This window comes from Halichoerus grypus, chromosome 2 (assembly GCF_964656455.1).
Source record: "Halichoerus grypus chromosome 2, mHalGry1.hap1.1, whole genome shotgun sequence".
NCBI lineage: Eukaryota > Metazoa > Chordata > Mammalia > Carnivora > Phocidae > Halichoerus > Halichoerus grypus.
Genome location: NC_135713.1, coordinates 51646778 through 51668449, shown reverse-complemented (window position 1 = coordinate 51668449; position 21672 = coordinate 51646778). Strand labels below are relative to the sequence as shown.

The 21672-nt window shown below is 36.6% G+C and overlaps 1 protein-coding gene across 2 annotated transcripts in view; it reads right to left on the bottom strand.

Annotated features, from left to right (window-relative positions):
* Nucleotides 1-21672, bottom strand: part of GABRG2 (gamma-aminobutyric acid type A receptor subunit gamma2) — a 102681-nt gene that overhangs the window by 6204 nt on the left and 74805 nt on the right. For both annotated transcript variants that reach the window (XM_036081036.2, XM_036081035.2), the window contains exon 7: nt 11104-11256. In XM_036081036.2, coding sequence (XP_035936929.1) covers nt 11104-11256 — 153 coding nt within the window. The remainder of the gene's footprint in view (nt 1-11103; nt 11257-21672) is intronic.

The following is a 21672-nucleotide window of genomic DNA, read 5'->3' as shown; positions in this document are numbered from 1 at the left end:
GGGAGGGATAGGACAAGCATGGAGGAACAAGGGGATGAGCACCCCCATCCCTGGGTGCTTGCACTGAGATGAGCCCCCATAATGTCTGGCTTTAAAAATCAGCAGGGCTTAACTCTAGGAGAGCCAGAAAGGTCAGAGGAAACCAAGTCTCCACTTTTAATTAAAGAGCCAGCATGCTATATTACTCACCATGTATTCCAGCACAGAAGAACCAGTTTGATAAGAAGGAGATTTATTGACTGATTTTTGAACTGGTGTCAGAGGGGCAAGAATCTGCAGAAGCTTTCTCCAGGAACAGAAGTGCTGATGGGCACCATTTTTCTTACCCTACTTCAGCCTGGATGGCTATATGCTTGCAAAAGCCAGTTCTGAAACTCTCTACTTGCTAGCAGCACTTGCCCCACCCCATCATTCCTCAACAGGTCCATCTTACATAATCCACCCTCTCCAGCCCCCTCCAAAGGGACTCCTGTCCTGCCATAACTGGCCAGGTAACCTCAGTTGGGAACAGCAACCCCTCAAAGAGACTACTGCCCCACAACACCTGGCAGGCGGCCCTTGCCAGAATCAGTGTCCCTCCAAAGAAAACCCTGCCCTAGGGACTGGGGAGCTAACCCCACACACCAGCATGTCCATAGTAGCTATAACCAGGCCTCTTAGCTCACTGTACTAGGGGCAGTCCCTACCCACCACTGTGCCCACAGCAGGACAGTGCACACAGCCTACACAAGGGACATCCCTGGAGCACCTGGTTCTGGTGACCAGGAGGGGATTGTACTACAGGGCACCACAGGATGCCTTCAACGTAAGGCCACTACTTTCAAGATCAGGAGATATAGCTGACCTACCTGATAAATAAAAACATAGAGACAAAATGAGGAGACATAGGAGTATATTCCAACAAACAAAAAAAAAACCAAAACCACAGAAAAAGAGCTAAACAAAATGGAAATAAGCAAACTACCTGACAAAGAGTTGAAAGTAATGGTCACAAAGATACTCACAGAACTTGAGAGGTGAGTGAATGAACTCAGAACAAAGAAACAGAAAAAATTAAATAACCAGTCAGAACCAAAAATATAAAAACATCCCTGACCTGGAAAAGAAAACAGACATCCAGGTCAGAAAGCCCCTAACAAGTTAAACCTAAGGAGGTCCACACTAAGATTTAAAGATAAACAATCTTAAAAGCAGCAGGAGAGGGACCAACAATTACATAAAAGGGAAAACCCTCTAGGGCTATCAGCTGATTTTTTTTTTTTTTTTTTTTTTTTTACAGCAGAGACTTTGCAGGCCAGAAGGGAGTTGCATGATATTCAAAGTGCTAAAAGGAAAGAACCTACAAGCAAAAATGCTCCACCTGTCAAGGCTATCATTCAGAATTGAAAGAGAGAGAAAAAGTTTCCCAGACAAACGTTACAGGAGTTCATCGCCACTAAACTGGCCTTACAAGAAATGTGAAAGGGATTTCAAGTGGAAAATAAAAGGTCATAACTATGATTTTTCTCCAGGAACAGAAGTGCTGATGGGCACCATTTTTCATTTGGTGCTGATGGGCACCAAATTATGGCAGGAAAAAATCTCAGTGGTAAAAGCAAACATACATTAATGGTAGCAAATTAATCACTTATTTAGCTAGTATGAAGGCTAAAATGCAAAATTAGTATAATTGTTTATAGCTACAAAAATTAGTCAAGGAATACATAAAATAAAAAGATTAAAATATGGCATCATATACATAAACATGGAGAGTAAAAATTTAGTGCTTTTAGAATATGTTTGAACTTAAGCAACCACCAACTTAATATAGATGGCTATATACTTAGGATATTATATATGAACCACATGATAACCACAAACCAAAAAATTATAATACATACCCCCCCCAAAATAAAGTGAGAGTAATTGAAGCATAACACTAAAGAGAGTTCTCAAACTATAAGGGAAGAGAGCAAAAGAATATAGGCAGAAAAAAGAACTATAAAACAACCAGAAAACAATTTTAAAAATGGCAATAAATACATATCTATTGATAATTACCTTATAAATGGACTAAATGCTTCAATCAAAAGACATAGAGTGAATAGATTAAAAAAAACTAGACCCATCTATATGCTGCCCTACAAGAGAATACTTCAGACCTAAAGACACATACAGACTGAAAGTAAAGGGATGGAAAAATATATTCCATGCAAATGAAAGTGAGAAAAAAAAGCTGGGTAGCAATACTTAGACAAAATAGACTTTAAAGCAAAGGCTATAACAAGAGACAAAGATAATGATAAAAAGACCAATACAATAAGAAGACGTAACATTTGTAAATATCTCCACACCCAATATAGGAGCACCTAAACATATAAAGCAAATATTAACGGACAAAAAGGGAGAAATTTGTCAGTAATCCAATAATAGTAGGCAACTTAAATAGCCCATTGACACCAATGGATAGAATATCCAGACAGAAAATCAGTGGAGAAACAGTGGCTTCAAGTGACATATTAGACCAGATGGACTTCACAGATCTATACAGAAAATTCCATTTAAAACTAGCAGAATACACATCCTTTTTCAAGGGAACATGGAACATTCTCTAGGATAGAGCCCATGTTAGGCCACCAAACAAGTCTCAATAAATTTAACAAGACTGAAATCATTTCCAATCACAACAGTATGAAACTAGGAATCAATTACAGGAAAAAAATTGGAAGAAACACAAAGATATGGAGTCTAAAATGCATACTACTAAAGAACAAATGGGTCAAAGAAGAAATCAAAGAGGAAATAAAAAAAATATGTGGTGGGATGCTTGGGTGGCTCTGTTGTTTAAGTGTCTGCCTTCAGCTTAGCTCATGGTCCTGGGATTGAGCCCTGTGTTGGGGGGGGGGGTTCCTGCTCAGCAGGGAGTCTGCTACTCCCTCTCCCTCTGCCCTGCCCCACCACTCATTCTCTCTCTCTCTCAAATAAATAAAATCTTTAAAAAATATGTGGAGACAAATGAAAATGGCTATACTATAGTTCTAGAATCTTTGGGATACAGGAAGTTTATAGCAATACAGGTCCACCTCAAGAAACAAAAGAATATCTCAAACCTAACAATCTCAGATCTAACCTTACACCTCAAGGAACTAGAAAAAGAACAAAGCCTAAGGTTAGTAGGAGGAAGGAATAATAAAGATCAGTTTGGAAATAAATGAAATAGAGACTAAAAAAGAAAAGATGAAACTAAAAGCTTGTTCTTTTAAAAGATAAAATTGATAATTCTTTAGTAATATTAATCAAGAAAAAAATAAAGGACTCAAAATCAGAAATGAAAGAAGTTATAAGTGACAAAACAGAACTATAAAAAATAACAATATAGGGGCACCTGGGTAGCTCAGTCGTTAAGCATCTGCCTTCGGCTGAGGTCATGATCCCAGGGTCCTAGGATGGAGCCCCGGATCAGGCTCCCTGCTCTGCGGGAAGCCTGCTTCTCCCACTCCCCCTGCTTGTGTTCCCTTTCTCCCTGTGTCTCTCTCTGTCAAATAAAATCTTTAAAAAAAAAATATAAAAAATTTTATGCCAAAAATTGGACAACCTAGAAGAAATGGATAAATTCATAGAACTATATAATCATCTAAGACTGAATTAGGAAGAAATTAAAAACTGAACAGACCAATTACTAGTAATGAAATTGAAGTGGTATTCAAAAAACTCCCAACGAACAAAAGCCCAAGACCAGATGGCTTCACAGATGAATTCTACCAAACATTGAAAGAAGAGTTAATACCTATCTCTCTCAAACTACTCAAAAAATGGAACAGAAAGGAATGCTTCCAAATTCATTTTATGAGGCCAGCATTGCCCTCATACCAAAACGAGAAAAAAGACACTACAAAGAGACAGCGAATTGCAGACTAATATCCCTGATGAATATAGATGCAAAAATTCTCAATAAAATATTAGCAAACTGAATTCAATAATACATTAAAATGATCATTCAACACTATTAAGTGAGATTTATTCCAGGGATGCAAGGATGGTTCAATATATGTAAATCAATCTATTTTACGCTACATTAACAAAATGTAAGATAAAAATCATATGAACATCTCTATAGAGGCAGAAAGGCATTGCACAGAATTCAAAATCCATTCATGATATAAGCTCTCAACAAAGGGGGTATAGAAGGAATGGACCTCAACAAAATAAAGGGCATATATGAAAAACCCACAACCAACATCATACTCCAATGGTGAAGAGCCGAAAACTTTTCCTCTAAGATCAGGACAAGATAAGGAAGTCCACCCTCACCCTTTTTATTCAACATAGCTGCAGCAATCAGACAAAAAATAAATAAATAAATGACATCTGAACTGGTAAGGAATAGGTAAAGCTGCTACTATTTGCAGATGACATGATACAAATATATAAAAAATCCTAAAGAATCCACCAAAAAACTGTTGGAATGAATAAATGAATTCAGTGAAATTGTAGGATGCAAAATCAATATACAGAAATCTGTTGTGTTTCTATACATTAAAAATGAAATAGATTACAAAAACAATCCTATCTGCAATTTCACCAAAAAGAATAAAATACTAAGCAATACATTTAACCAAGGAAGTAAAAGACCTGTACTCTGAAAATAAGAAATGGAAGACAACATAAATAAATGGAAATATATACCATGCTCATGATTTGGAAGAATTAATATTGTTAAAATGTCCATATTATCCAAAGTAATCTACAGATTCAGTACAATCTCTATCAAAATACCAATAGCATTTATTGCAATCCTAAAATTTGTATGGAACCATAAAAGACCCTTTAATTGCCAAAGTAATCTTAAGGACAAAACTGGAGTTATCACAATCCCATTTGAAACTATTCCAGAAAGCTATGGTAATAAAATGGTATGGTACTGGCAGAAAAACAGACACGTAAATCAATGGATCAGAATAAAAAGCCCAAAAATAAGTCCACGCTTGTGTGGTAAATTAATCTACAAGAAAGGAGGCAAGAATATGCAATGGGAGGGCGCCTGGGTGGCTCAGTTGGTTAAGCAACTGCCTTTGGCTCAGGTCATGATCCTGGAGTCCTAGGATCGAGTCCCACATCGGGCTCCCTGCTCAGCGGGGAGTCTGCTTCTCCCTCTGATCCTCCCCCTCTCATGCTCTCTGTCTCCCATTGTCTCTCTCAGGTAAATAAATAAAATCTTAAAAAAAAAATATATATGCAATGGGAAAAAAAAGCCTCTTCAGTAAATGGTGTTGGAAAAACTGGACAGCTACATGAGAAACAATGAAACTGGATCAGTTTCTTATATCATATACAAAAATTAACTCCAAATGGATTAAAGACCTAAATGTAAGATCTGAAACCATAAAACTCCTAAAAGAAAGCAGGGCTAGTAAACTCACGGACCTCGGCCTTTGCAATATTTTTTCTGAATATGTCTCGCCAGCTAAGGAAAACATAAGCAAAAATAAATAATTGGGACTATATAAAACTAAAGAGCTTTTTGCATAGCAAAGGAAACCATCAACAAAACAAAAAATCTACTGAATGGAGGAAGATATTTGCAAATGACTTATCTGATAAGGGGTTAATATCCAAAATAGATAAAGAACTCCTACAACTCAACACCAAAAAATAATAATAATAAATAACCCAATAAAAATTGGGCAGAACACCTGAATAGACATTTTTCCAAAGAAGACTCAGAGAAATAGCCAAGAGACTCATGAAAAGATGCTCAGCATCTCTCATAATTAGGGGAATGAAAATCAAAACAACAGTATCACCTCACACCTGTCAGAATGGCTAGTATCAAAAAGACGAAAAGTGACAGTCGTGGCAAGGATGTGGAGATAAGGGAGCCCTGGTACACTGTTGTTAGAAGTGTAAATGGGTGTAGCCACTCTGGAAAACAGTATGGAGGTTCTTCGAAAAACAAAAAATAGAAAATACTGTATGATCCAGTAATTCCACTTCTGGGTATTTACCTGAAGAAAACGAAAACCTGAAAACAATTCAAAAGTTATATGCACCCCTATGGTTATTGCAGTAGCATTTAGAATAGCCAAGATATAGAAGGAACCCACGTATCCATTGATAGATGAATGGATAAATATAATATGGTATACACACACACACTGGACCATTTCTCAGCCATAAGAAAAAAATAAAAATCTTGCCTTTTGTGACAACATGGATGGCCCTAGAGGGCATTATCCTAAGTAAAATAGATCAAAGACAAATGCCATGGATCTAAGAAAATAAAATGTGCAAATGAGCAAACAATAACAAAAATAGATACAGACTCATGAGAACTAATTGGTGTTTGCTTGAGGGGAGATGGATAGGGGTATAGGCAAAATAGGTGAGGGGGATTGAGAGGTACAAACTTCCAGTTGTAGAGTAAATAAGCCCAAGAACCATGTGGCTCTCTTGGGTCATTAGATCTTAGTTTAGTATCAAGTTTCCTCAGTGTATTTTCTGTTATGAAATTCCCAAGAGGTGAAAAATTGGTGTTGGTTGAAATAACTTCACAAAAAAAGAGTAGCCTTTCATAGAGGAGAAGTATGATCAAGGGAACTGCAGTTATAAACTACAATCATAACCTCTTTCCTATATTATTATTAGGGAATAGCCCATCTCCCTTTGTAATCTGTATATTATGTGACAACAGAAAGGACCTCTATCTTAATGTCCTTTGTGACTTCATAAGACAAGTATAGTGCTGGGACTCAATAAATACCCTTTTGAATGCATAAATGGAGCAATCAATGAATAATGTATATATGATAGGTCAGAGAGATTCATCCTACATCTGAAAACAGTAATCCACATTGATGGCCTGTGGGATAGAATTTTAACTGTACATAACAACAGCTAACATTTAGTGGATCTCTTTCTTTGACCAGGTACTGCCTCAAGTACTTTATATATTATCCCACAAAATCCTCACAATGAGGATTATCACTGTTATCCTTTTTCTGCAGGTGAAAAAAACTTGAGCACAGAAAGAATAAAGAATTTGTCCAAGGTAGAAAGTGAGAAAGATAAGATACAAGCCTACAAAGTCTGACTTAAAATGCTGTGCTCTGACCCACATTGTTATATTCCCTCTCTATGAATATGTACCTAATATGCAGCATGAAGCACCAGACACTTGGGAGCTAGTGTATTTTCCTAATTCAGGATGATGTGGACTGTGGGTCTTCCATATTGTCATGATAGAACCTTAGCAATGGTCAAGTTTCTCATCTACAAACTAGGGGTGGCGTGGGGAGGGGCATACCTCATAGTGTTCTTGTGAAGATTAAATTAAGTAATGTTCACTAACTGCAATTCCTAGTAAAATATCAATAAATGTAAGCTATTTATTTTAGAGAAGAACAGTCTGCTTCTCAAATTAAAAAAACTTCACTCAAGTTGTCCATGCAATAATTCATGTAGAAGTTCTTGACTATACCTAATTACAGTTGATATATTTTGGGGGGGAGAATTTATTTTTGATTACTTAAATTTGTAATTTTATTATATATAAACAAACAAACAAACAATAGCCCCTGGGAATTCTCATCATGTATTATTCAGCTGATAATATATCACTTTTAAGGAGGGTAGTTTTTTTTTAATGTTAGTCACCATACAGTACATCATTAGTTTTTGATGTGGTGTCCAATGATTCATTATTTGTGTATGGGGGGAACCTTGGCCTTCACTTCACATTCAGGCCTCAAGCCACACTTGACCTATGGAGGAGTGAAAATGTCGTAATTTACAGCAGATACCATAGACAATTCCACTTAAGAAAATCTGATCTAACATGTAAGTTAAAAACTTATCTAGCAAGTTAGGAAGATGTTATTTAGGCTACATGGAAGTTCATCACAGCCATGTATTGTAAAGGAAGACTCCTGAAGAACCACTTCATGATATTTTCAGGTTTCTGGTTGGATCCGCGGGGAAGAGAACAGTGGGTGGGAGATGAGTGGTAGTTTTAACTGATCCACCCACCAACAACAAGATAGCTGGGGGTGGTTTTTAAAGTCCAGTTTTGCTAAGCAAAGGATTAGGCTTACCTGGGATAGATGAAAAAATATCCATAGCTTTTATCAATTCCTCCAGTCTTGGCATCAGGTAAGCTCTTCAGGCATGCTACCTCACCTCAGATTACTCGTGTGAAAAATACCAACTGGTGTTTTTATTGTTTCATCCGTCGACATTGAACCATGATTAAGGCTTACCAGCTACCACCTGTGTGCCAAACTACATTCAAGTGTTGTAAGCCCCAAGATGACTGCTTCCCATGCTCTTGTGGTCTGAGCTCAGAAAGAGTCTGAGCCGTATAGGTATATTTATCTCACTCATCCAACAACTTGGCTTTAACTATTCTGTGACAATAAACTTTAGGTCCACAGGTGTTTAGGGTCATCTGGTTTAATGCTTGATTGTAAACACTGGAAAAGGTAATGTGATCACATGTTAGAATCACCTGGGGAATTTATTTATTTTTTTTTAATCCTGACATGCAGGCCAAGCTCTCAAAATTTAAATAAGCATCTTCTGTGATTGGACTGAGGCAGCTATACATGTAAAGGCATCCTAGTGATATAAATGTGCGGTTGAATTTAAGAAGCACTGATCTAGAGAATTGAGAAAGCAAAGTTAACACAGAGAAACTGTCTCTCCTGCCCACCTTTCCCCACAACTGGCCTTCAACAAAGCCTCACACACAGAGCAACTCTAAGCCCCATTAGCCAAGGTGCAGATAGACTATCTGCTGGGGGTGTGACCTTGTGAATGTCATTTAACCTTGCAGCACCTCTGCTTCCTTAGCCCTACAAAATGTGTTAATAATTTTTATTATCACTATAATTTCTGTAAGTAGTTGTGAAGAGTAGAAAAGTCACGGGGACTATATTAAACAGGCGTGACTTATAGTCAAAGATCAACATATAGGAGCACATACCTGTTATTTGTTCAGGGGCCTCTCTCTCATTCCTCATTCTTTAGCTCACTCACCTTGATCCCTTCTCCTACAGCAGTTTTGGCCAGTAAGGGCCCATTTAATGACTGGTTGAAATGAATTACCAAAGTGGCCTTAAGAGGGGTTTGACCAGCAGAAGTCTGGACTTCAAGAGAAGAGATTGATTTGAAATCTTTTTCTTAAAATATTTTTGGTATGGGTAGATTGGAATGTATTAATGCATTTGTTCCATCCATTCATAAGAGCATACATTACTTGAATAATCAATGAAGAACCAGCTATGGGCCAGGCACTATACTGGGAATGAAAAAACATCTACATTCTGATGTGAGAGACAGACATGTAAGCATATAAGGCAATACATTCTACTCACAGTGACAACAGTCCTAAAGTAATAGGCTCGACATACTTTGGGTTTATTTCAGCTGGTAGAAGTAAACAAGATATTCTAAGTGTTGAATAGGACTTGTAACAATGTACCGCATATAACAGAAAAGTCCGAACAAAATTATTTTGAAACAGATGGGAGACTAAATTAGATTTGGAAGAGGACAAACATGCAAATGATGTCTTCTTCCCAGTAATCTCTTTTGCCCTCAGTTTTAATAACCTGGTACAGAGCATTTTGTGAGAAAATGATATATAGTTGACCCTTGAACTACATGGGTTTGAATTACATGGGTCCACTTATATGCAGATTTTTTCAACAAATAAAGCACAGTACAATAAATGTATTTTCTCTTCCTTATCAGTTTTTTAATAACATTTGCTTTTCTCTACCTTACTTTATTGTAAGAATACAGTACATAATACATGTGACATACAATATATGTGTTACTGGGAAGGCTTCCAGGCAACAACAGGCTATTGGTTTGGGGGGAGTTAAAAGTTATACGTGGATTTTTGACTGCTCAGGTGGAGTTAGAACCCCTAACCCCCACATATTTCAAGGGTCAACTGTAGTTGCTAACATTTCTAATGCTTTAGTATGTTTCGTCCATGTTGTGTGGAATACCTTATTTTCTTAAGTATTTTCTGTACCTAACCTAGATTAATCTAATAAAACCCTACAGAAAATGATATATTTTCCTCAAATGTGAAACATATGATTTACAGAAACTAAAGAGCATTTCCAAGCCATACTATACATGTGGGATGAAATCCAGATTTATTGGGTTTTAAAACTGGAGCTCTTAACTACTGCAATTATATTTACTCACTAGTCAAAGAGCGGGCAAGAGATGTGGTTCTGGTTTTCACATAGCTGATAAAAGAGGACTGTGATTGTATAATTCATCTTTTAACAGCTTAATTCTTAGTTAACTACTTAACATTCATGGACCTAGACTCCAATGTCCTTGTGAGTCTGTGGCTTTGTAATAATCTATTTGAACCTTATTCCTCACATGAGAAAAAAATGTGAAAATATAAGTATCTCTATATATAATACATCAAGAAAGATGCAAATAATCTTAAAAGTGTATGTGTTTGAGGTGGGGAGGGGCTGTATTCCCAAAATGTCACAGGTATTTTTCCAAAAATATTTTCAATGGTTAGAGCCAATTGCTGTGTATGTACATCTTCAAATGTCATTATGATAATTATGGATGTTGGAATTAATAGCCAGCCATGTGCTGGTAAATGTGTAACAGTTGACTCTAGGGGAAAAAAGGCAGTCCTGATTTTTAGTGTTTGCCGATTTCTATGATGTTAATACTTTCACCTTGGCTGACTTCAATCTACCAATGTGACATCTCTCAATACATTTGGAAAGAATAAACACAACCAGCTCTCATGAGCTTGTGTGAGCAGCTCCGCAAATAACTGCCCAGAGACGAAAACACAAAATCTACTGAAATTAGAAGTTTGGTTTTTTTCCTAGTCAAACTTAAATTTATTAAGAGAATTCACTAAAGAAAGCGAATTGAGGTAATTAAGGAAAACTAGAACTGGAAAACTTTTAAACACCTTTTTTTAAATATGCTAGTTTTCTTTAAAATAAAATAATGGCATTTCTATGTAATTGCTGACTGAATTAACAGCAAATCAACTTAGAAAGGGGAATGAAGATTACTGATACCAGATACTTATCTTGGAACACTAAAAGAAAAAGAAACGTGTCTCACCTAAAGAAGTTCTGGCTGGAACAGCATCCTTATTGATCCAGAAAGATACCCAGGATAGGACAACGATGAGTGTGCAGGGGATGTAGGTCTGGATGGTGAAGTATCCCATCCTTCTGCTCAGGTCAAAGTAGACAGACATGACCACATAATCTCCTGGAACAGAACAGAGCATCATGCCAACACTTATCAAACTTGGAAAGCATTTAGAATAGGGAGCCCAGATATAAACCCATGCTTATATTGTCAATCAATGACAGAGGAGGCAAGAATATACAATGAGGAAGAGACAGTCTCCAATAAATGGTGTTGGAAAAGTTGGACAGCCGTATGCAAAAGAATGAAACTGGATGACTACTTTAAACTATATAAAAAAATAAATTCAAAATGGATTAAAGACTTGAAACCATAAAACTTCTAGAAGAAAATATAGGCAATAAGCTCTTCAACATCAGTCTTAGTAACATATTTTTGGACCAGTGTAAGGCAAGGGCAACTTTATTTCTTAAAATAAAGAAATGGAATTACATCAAATTGAAAAGCTTTTGCATAGTGAAGGAAACCATCAACAAAATGAAAAGGCAACCTACTGAAATAGAAGATATTTGCAATTGATATCTTTGATAAGGGGTTAATATCCAATATATATATATAAAGAACTTACATAACTTAATATAAAAAAATCCAATTAAAAAATGAACAGAGGAACTGAAAAAACATTTTTCCAAAGAAGACATACATATTGCCAACAGGCAAAAGAAAAGATGTTCAACATCACTATCATCAGGGAAATGCAAATTAAAACCACAGTGATATATCAACTCATACATGCCAGATTTGCTATTATCAAAAAGACAAAAAATAACAAGTGTTGGCAAGGATGTGGAGAAAAGATAACCATCCTCATGCACTGTTGTTGAGAAAGTAAATTGGCACAGCCACTATGGGAAACCACTATGGAGGTTCCTCAAAAAATTATTAATAGAAATACCATACAATCCAGCAATTCTACTTCTAGATGTTTACCCGAAAACAAAAACACCAATTTGAAGAGATATATGCGTTCCTGTGTTCATTGCAGCATTATTTACAAATATGGAAGCCACCTAGGTGTTCCATTCATAGATAAAGATGTAATATATATACAATGGAATATTAGCCATAAAACAAAGAATGAAATCTTGCCACTTGCGACAACATGGATGAACCTAGAGGGTATAATGCTAAGTAAAATAGAGAAAGACAAATACTGTCTTCTCTTATATGCGCAAACTAAAAAACAAAACGGAAACAGACTCATAAATACAGGGAACAAACTATTGATTACCAGAGTGGGGAAGGGTTGGGGGTAGATGAAATAGGTAAAGGTGATTAAGAGGTACAAACTTCTAGTTATAAATAAGCCATAGGGATGTAGTCAATAATATCGTCATAATTTTGTATGGTGACAGATGGTAACTAGACTTATTGTGGGGATCGTTTTGTAATGTATAAAAATATCAAATCACCTGATATATACCTAAAACCAATAGGATACTCTATGTCATTTATACGTCAACAAAAAACTGCAAAGCTTTTGAAAATAAGCATGTATTCAACTCTCATGTTCACACATTTAAATTCAGAGTTCCATACAAGGGGTATGTTGAAAACGATCTTCTTCCCCTTTGGGTTAAAAAACAAACAAAAACCCAGACTAAACTGAATTCTGATCCTTTCATAAGTAATGTGACTACCAGATGGAAGGAAACATTTTGAGTATATTGATAATATTTTCTTCTTTCAGGTGTTTCTGGAGGGTGCCTTCTCTGCCTGCTTAATATACACAGTATAAAACTTCTTGTTTGGTGGGGAGGGAGGGGAACAGTGTTTCTACACTGTGCCTCTCTTACCTGCAATGAACCCTAAGGTTTGTAACAATTTCCTCCTGTTCTCAGGACCTTTCTCTACACAAGCCACAGAGGAATATACTGGTAACTGACACTAGTAAATGCCAGTTTTACTCCATTTATAACCAAATTCCTATGCTGAGACATTTTTCTAATGTTTTCATTGAATCATATGGTTTTCCTTCATGGCACTTACTGCAATTCTTAATTTCTCATTTGTGTGGCTATTTTCTTAATCTCTCTCCTATTAGAATTAATTTATTTGCACGAGTTCACAAATAGTGCCTATTTTAGCGTACCACTGCAGGACCAGTACTTAGCATCCTGTTTGGCTACCAGTAGGTATTCAGTAACATTTGTTGAATAAATGATCAAAAGAAAGAATGCATTTATAAATTTAAACATAGAGGGAAAAAAAACACAAAAATCAAAAAGATGTGTTCTGGAACATTGGGTTGAAAACGGAGTTTATGTAAATGATCCTGATAGTAGAGTAATAAAGGAATCAAAGAATAACCATATGGCTATGCATGAGAACAATTTAATGTGACACAATTTGATGTCTCTAATTTTTTTAAAAATTCCATCTTTTTCATCTTATATGATTTGAAGTGAAATTTCAGAGCATTAAAAATTTTAAATAATATACTATTAAAATTTTTAGATAATATACTATGGAGACATGTCCCAGTTACTATATATTTATGCTTTCTTACATACTCTTAGGGAATAATAGTGTCAAAGACTATATCTGCTCTTGCAGTGTGAGATGAACATGAGACCACTTTTCAAATGTTGCTTTTTTTCTTTACTAAATTATAATTTGTCCTAAAATACATGAAGAACAAATCCAAATCCTGTGCTTTTAGTTTAATTATTTGGCTTTGTGCCTGTTTCTCTACTTATTTGGCTGATTTAGATTTGATTTGAAAATAAAGTACTTTAGAAGCCTCATGCACAGAAGATTGACTTAGCAGAGTGAGTTCTCACTCCTTAGTCCAGTTCTTCCTTCCTACTCACAAGTGTCATTCCACAGCCTTCCAAGCTGCTGAGACAGAAAACCCTCCATTGGCTACTCTTCCAAGGAGTAAAGACTCTCCCCCTAACCTTGCAGTGTTTCCTAAGTGTGGTTATAAAAACCTCTTAACACTGCCTTTGGCAAATTGATGTACTGCCACTTGTCTGAGTCAAGCTTTGTTAAGACAGTGATAGTGACCCAGAAACTAATTAGGGAATTTACCTTCCATTTGAACATCAGTTCCCTCTCAGAGATCATTAAGTAGCCATTAATGAGCAACTATCCCTGAAAACTTAAAGTGGGAATTTCTTGTTGGTAGTAAGTAGGTTTTGATTAGTTTTCTGAGATTATGCTTCTCTATGTTGATTTATCTGGACTTAAGCTACTTAAAATCATGGCATTTCATAAATTAGTTTGGTCTCTGCTTTTCTTCTAGTTTACAATATAATAGACCCAGGCTATAATTGTGGAATAAAGACACTTAATTTGAGATGATCCCTATTAATGTCTGTTTCTTTCCTGTTTCTTTGATCAGAATACTGTAGGCAAATGCAAGTTCTCATATTCTAGATAGGAAAAACAAGGAGAGGTTTTCTTTTTAAATAGTAATATTCAGTGGTGCTTTTTCTCCTTATTTTCAGAGTCCTTGAGAGTTTTCTGCATATTTTAAACATGTGTTTAAGTGAGACTTTACAAATTATAATATTTTAAATAAATCTAGATAACTTTAGTAACTTTTTTTTTTACTTCTTATCACATAAGTGAATGAGAATCTACACTTTGGCATTAATGATCTGACTCTTTTAAAGGTGAACTTTAATTTTGTCTCAAGTTAATACGATAATTACCTCAATTCAATACTCCACTTCCCTTTAGGTCATAATCTAAACGTCCATAGCCTATTTATCCATCAATTTCTATTTGAAGGTAATAGCTTCTGAGCATCTTTCATCTTTGCCAGCAAATCCAAAGCTTTTCTACCACTAGATTATGAATTCAAACTTGGGAACAGGCCATTTAAAAGCAAAGCAGCTTCACAGTGACAGCCTGATGCCTGTCTTATCTCTAAGGCCACAACCCTTTTTGTATTTTTAAAAACTCTGGGCCAAGGAGCCTATAAAATCAAAACCCCTGAAAGTGCCACATCAGTGATTCCTAAGCCCAAAAGGTTTAAATGCCAACCAAGTCAAAAGTGGTTATTTCAGCCACTTCAAATATATTCCTTCCATTGATTTAGTCTAACATATGATATTTAAAGTCATAGCATTTAATAAATTAGTTTGGTCCCTGTTTGTGTCTTAATTTAGAATGTTATAGACACAGGCTACGACTGAAAAGAGAAGACATAATTTGAATAACACCCACTAATGCCCATTCTTTCTTTATCTTTTATAAGCTTCTCACATCTGGTTTTAGGAAGAGACTATCAATGTTAATGAACGATGAATTCCAATTTTTTTTAACTGTGGTGCAAAACTATTTCTTAAAAACTTAACAATTCCAGTGGTAGAAAAATCTTCTACCCCGTGAACACCTGAAATAATGACAAGAAGTATTTTCTGGTTACCTGGAATGAGAACTACTATATACAGAGACTGGGGCTGAATGGTTTGCATACATTATCTCAACATCATTAATATCTTGTCAGGTTGGCGAAAAAAAAAAAAAGATTTCACTTTGTTCCTCACTCATGATTCTTACTCCACTTAAATATAGTTGAATAGAACTTATATTATTCTACTAGATTGACTTTAAAGACAAAATAGTGTTAGGCTCTCCTTATGCTCATAATAGTGTTAGTGTTATGCTCTTCTTTACATTCCTTTCTCTAGTCTCTTTATTTAAGTTAACAAATATTCTGAATCACTGCTATGCATACAGCCCTCTATTTTAGGGAGTATGGAGATTAAGACCTATGGAATCTCACAACTGATTCTAAATTAAATAGATTAAGATGGAACAAGATAATTTTCTCTTGACTACGATTCAGATAGACAGAGACATGTGTTGAGACAATGCATTAGATCTAACTATATCACCCCTTATTAAATACTTGAATCTGTGGTATACTTCTATGAGGTTGTTTTTGACCACAGGAAAGCAAGAGAGATGTTGGCTACATTTGCATTTGGGGAAACATAAAAAGCATAAAGGAAAAATATTTACACATTTAACATGTAAAACTTTAGGAGTGGCTGTCTGGCTTAGTCAGTAGAGCATGCAACTCTTGATCTTGGGGTTGTGAATTTGAGCCCCATACTGGGGACAGAGTTTGCTAAATCAATCAATCAATCAATCAATCAATCTACAGCTTTTAAAAAAGTTAAAAGAACGAGAATGCTTTAGATAATTTTAAAAGGAAAATACAACACTTAAATAATATATCTACAAAATAAGAAATTTAAGGCCAGTATCACTGATACATAAACAATTCCCATTAATCATTGAGAAAAGAAACCCAAATTTTAATTAGGTTAAAAAAATGAATGGATAATTGATGGATATATGAAGATTATCAACTTCAGTAGTGATCAGTGAAATGCCAAGTAAAAGAATAGTATTTCACTTTTAACCTATTATATTAGCAGGAAGTACAGACAAGATGTGAACTAAGAGCTACACACTTTTGGTAGGGGTAAACATTGACTTTTTGAAAGATAATGTGGAAATATTTTTTTATAAGGATTTTATTTATTTGAGAGAGAGCATGAATGAACATAGGGGGAACAGCAGAGGGAGAGGAAGAAGCAGGCTCCCCACTGAGCAGGGAGCCCAACATGGGACTTGACCCGAGGACCCTGGGATCATGATCCTGAACCAAAGGCAGATGCTTAACCAATTAAGCTACCCAGGTGCTCCAGAAAATATATTTTAAAAAATATTTAACTTCGGGGCGCCTGGGTGGCTCAGTTGGTTAAGCGACTGCCTTCGGCTCAGGTCATGATCCTGGAGTCCTTGGATCGAGTCCCGCATCGGGCTCCCTGCTCGGCAGGGAGTCTGCTTCTCCCTCTGACCCTCCCCGCTCTCATGTGCTCTCTCTCATTCTCTCTCTCTCAAATAAATAAATAAAATCTTTAAAAAAAAAAAAAAATATTTAACTTCAAGATATCTGGAATAAACACTACCCCAAAAATGCTTTGTAAATATTGCTTTTTAATTGGCACCACACTTTTCTCCAGGTTTGCTGTGTTCCCAAAAGAATGAGTAGAATACCTATTCCTTGGGCAGAATCACAGTCCCTGAGCTTATGGCGTCTAGAGCATTATGGGTAAGTAATGACTTTCAAGTTTAATCAGTTGTTAACTTCTATACATGCCACTCCCATGTGTTTCTGCATCCATCACCTGCCCACCATTCCCAGTGGTGTCTGAGGCCCCTATTAACTTTTCTGGAATTACATTCAGTATTCTTCCAGCAACTAGGTCCTGTGAGGTCAGAAGGGAAAACATAGCCAAACTGTAATTCTTGCCATCAGGGAGTCCTCAGGCTAAGAAGACATAGGGATATAGCAACACTACTCAGTGGCACAAGGGCTCTAACAAAAAATATACACGCTAATTTATCTTACACACCATAATAAAATGAAGTCTCTGGCAAGCACATTTCTGGAAATTCTACTTAAATAATTCCAATCTTTGAAACCTTAAAGAGATCCATGTTCCTCTTCACAGAAAGTCCAAGCCCCTTAGTCTGGCATGGGAGGCGGTCTATAATCTGAATTTAACCTAGACATTTCTCATTATTCCCTTCATGTAGACAAAGTAAATTAAATATTTTCACATTTGTATGATTTTTCTGCCTTTATTCTTCCTGACCTCCTGTCTCTCCCAGATTCCTAGCACATCTCCTTTTCCTCATTCCAACTTCCAAATGTCCCCAGCACTACCACACTACCACACACACATACTCGGTACGATGACTAGACTTGTGCTAAGATGGTAGTTACCTTAAGTAAAATACAAAATTAAGTAAAATTTAAAAATCTATCCCCCCGGGCGCCTGGGTGGCTCAGTTGGTTAAGCGACTGCCTTCGGCTCAGGTCATGATCCTGGAGTCCCGGGATCGAGTCCCACGTCAGGCTCCCAGCTCAGCGGCGAGCCTGCTTCTCCCTCTGACCTTCTCCCCTCTCATGCTGTTTCTCTCTCTCTCGCTCTCTAATACATAAATAAATAAAATCTTTAAAAAAAAAAAAAAAATCTATCCCCCCATTCATCAAGGCATTTTCAAGTGCTCGGTAACTACATATGTATTATGATAGTATAGATCACAGAAAAGCTACTTCATCATAGAAAGCTCAATTGGACAGTACTAGTTTAGACAAATCTTTCTAAAATTTACCTCTGTTCATTCCATTCCCTTCAAGTTTCTCAGTTTAAAATCCATACTGCTTAGCATGTGTTTCTGGTCCATTTTACCCTTGGTCCATCCCCGCTGTATCTCACACCATTTATGATTTCCCCCTTTAATGCCCACCCAACTTGATTTACTTTCTATTCTCCTAAGAGAATAGGTACTGCTCATTCTTTTGTCTTCATTTGTCATGTTACCTCCAATTTCAGGAATATCCCCTGTTCCTATGTTCATGTCACACATGTATACACTCCTCCAAACCCTTCAATAAGTGTCCATTGATATCAGGACACACTAAAATCCTTTAATTTGTCCTTTAAGACTTTGTATAGTCTTTCCCCTGACTGCATCTCTAGCCTCATCTTAAATAGTATTTCCTCATACTCCAACTGGTGTTCTTGTGGTTCCTTAAATGTCCCCACTACTTCTTGCCTTAGTATCTTTTCACATGCTGATTCTCTTGGTTAAAAATCTAATACCCCCATCTTTTCTTTAACTCCATTCTTTCTTCAGATGTCAATTTATTCCATCATCAAAGAAGTCCTTAATAGATCTAATGTCTTCAGTAAAACCTCATAGTATTATATGACAGCTAGAGAGCTGATCACAATTTAAAGAATATGATTGGTGTGACTATTAGATTATAATATTCAATTGGTTCACAAGTTCCATGAGGGAAGTAGCTATACTTAGTTACCTATTTTAGTCTCAGCATCTGGTACAGTGCCTGGTACACAGAAGGAGCTCAACAACTATTTGTTAAATGAATAAATGTTTTAGCTTAGAAAGCAATGAAGAAAACCCTGGGTGAACCCTATACCAAAAAACATTTAAGACCAAGACAGAGATCAACATGAGCTTTTGAAATATTAAAACTTCACTTTAGAAATTATTGCTTCTGGAAATATTTTTACTGGATACCTTGCTAAACTTAATCCCCAGAGATGTGAATATAAGGTCACAATGAGCTGTTAGCAATCTTAACTGCTTGCCAAGAAGAAAAAAGGGAAGGGAAATCAGCTATATCAAAGTGACCGCATTATGCTTATTAAAGAATCGATTGGTGATTTGAGTTTCTCAACCAGATCCAATTAATGAGAGAGACAACAAAGGGGCTTGGCTGCTGAAAGAGATCAATCAGCCTTTCACCTTAAGTCTAATAGGTAGATGTGTTTTCATTTCAAAACTTCACCGTTTTTATTTCACCTGTTATTTCTTTAAGCTCATATGTTGCAAAAAACAAAATAGCAACTGGAAAAATTACAGTGGAAAATTAAAGGTGTAATTTATAATTTTTTTCTAGGCTAAGTCTATCTTTTAAAGACTCCCTCTGACTTCTCCACTGAGCAAAGAGAGCATAGAACTGTGGTGAAGACCAGGAGCTGCGTCAAGTTAGATTTCCTAGAAGCAGAGGTAGAGTCAAGAATTCCTGCAAGGGTGAGTGACTTATTGGGGTTTAACTGTTAAAAGAAGGGGAGTGAGGGAAGGAAGCAAGACCTCACAGTGCAAAAAAAGCTAAGCATAAGTAGGAGAACTTCTAGGAGGTTCTGGAACAAACTGTACCACAAAGTGCCCCCTCGAGGCAAGAGCAGCCGTCATTTGCGCTCTGTAGGCTGTGGTGGAGTGGCCTTAATCTCCTAGTTGAGATGGTTCTATTTTGGCCAAATGCAATTCTGTAGAGAAGGGGACAGTGGTGGGCTGTAAGCAGCCACCTCTTACAGCACCTGGAGGATGGGTACACCAGCTCAGAGAAGAAGGGAAGGAGGGGTCATCAAAATGTCCACTACAGGAACGCCTGGGTGGCTCAGTTGGTTAAGCATCTGCCTTCGGCTCAGGTCATGATCCTAGGGTCCTGGGATCGAGTACCCACATTGGGCTCCTTGCTCTGCAGGGAGCCTGCTTCTCCCTCTGCCTACTCTGGCGGCCACTCCCCCTGCTTGTGTGCTTGCTCACACACTCTCTCTCTGACAAATAAATAAATAAAATCTTTCAAAAAAAAGTGTCCACTACAAGAGCTGTGATGTCAGACTGGCTAGGTTCAAAAGTCTTACTTCTGCCACTAACTGATTGTGTGATTTGGGGAAAGTACCTTAATTCTCGGAGTCTCAACTTCCTTACATGTAAATAGGGATAGTAAAAAACCTCACCTCACAGGGTTATTGTGAAACTAAACTAAAAAGAGTTAATATATGTGAAGTGCTTGGTATAATTCCTGGCCCATAATAAAAGGCCCATTAATGTCATATATTATTACAAAGTAGCATAATCTTTGTAATATTATTAATACCATTCTGGCACATATAAGCATAGAAGAAATAGTACTCTACATCTAAAAGAGAATTGGTTATAAAGGGTCCTAGAATTTATCCATATCAACCAATTTTGCCCTCTTAAACACCCATCAAAGAAGATTGGTGTTTTATCTAAGGACACAGAGCTACCTAGTGGCAGACCCCTGACTCCTGTTTCCCAAAGCAATACTCCTTTTGTAGTAAATAGCCTGTTCATTTTAAGCCAATGGTTAGGATCATGGAAATAAAGGGGGGGTGGGGAGGGAAAGCAGAAAGTTGAACAATTACTGAATGTAGTTAATATAGCTGGTTTGGATAACTGGGGGTCCCAACGACAAAGAGAAAAATTCCTTTTGTTTGCTCTTGAACCTTATGTAATAGGCATATTACTTTTAGGAGGATGGAAACTCAACCATACTAGAGTTGTCCTCCTGGAGAATAGCTTTAGATAAAAGGAAGCTTAATATTTGTAAAGCCTCCAGAGATTAGTGGTTTCCCCTAGGTTTACACAGTGAACCTAAGTTTTGCTAATATCTTAGTTCTCTGCAGTTCTGTACTAGAAAATTCTCTTTACTAGATTTAATAGTGTAAATCACTCCTCTTCTTCACATGCTTTAGAAGCCACAGTTTCTTAGCTCATTGTGACCTTCTGTAATACAATTCATTATTTGGGGTTCATTACCAAATTCCAACAAATAGCAAATAGTAGCAAATAGCAAATAAATTCACCTTGAGATTCATATAAATAAAACAACTCTGGCTCAGAAATCTAAAACTGAAGATAGAAATGAATGCATTTGCCACTTTGATCCATCCAAAAGGAATGCAATTTCTCAGCATAATTAAATCTAACTCCTACAAACATCTGACTAGATACTAAACACGTTTTATATAAGTGCAGAATAGGTTGTGGTAGCAGAAAATACACAGAATCCAGTCCCAGAATTCAAGTACTAGTAATGACACAAACAAGGTCCAGAGAGTAGGATAAGTTGTTTAAATTCTCCCAGGAAAGTAAGGATAA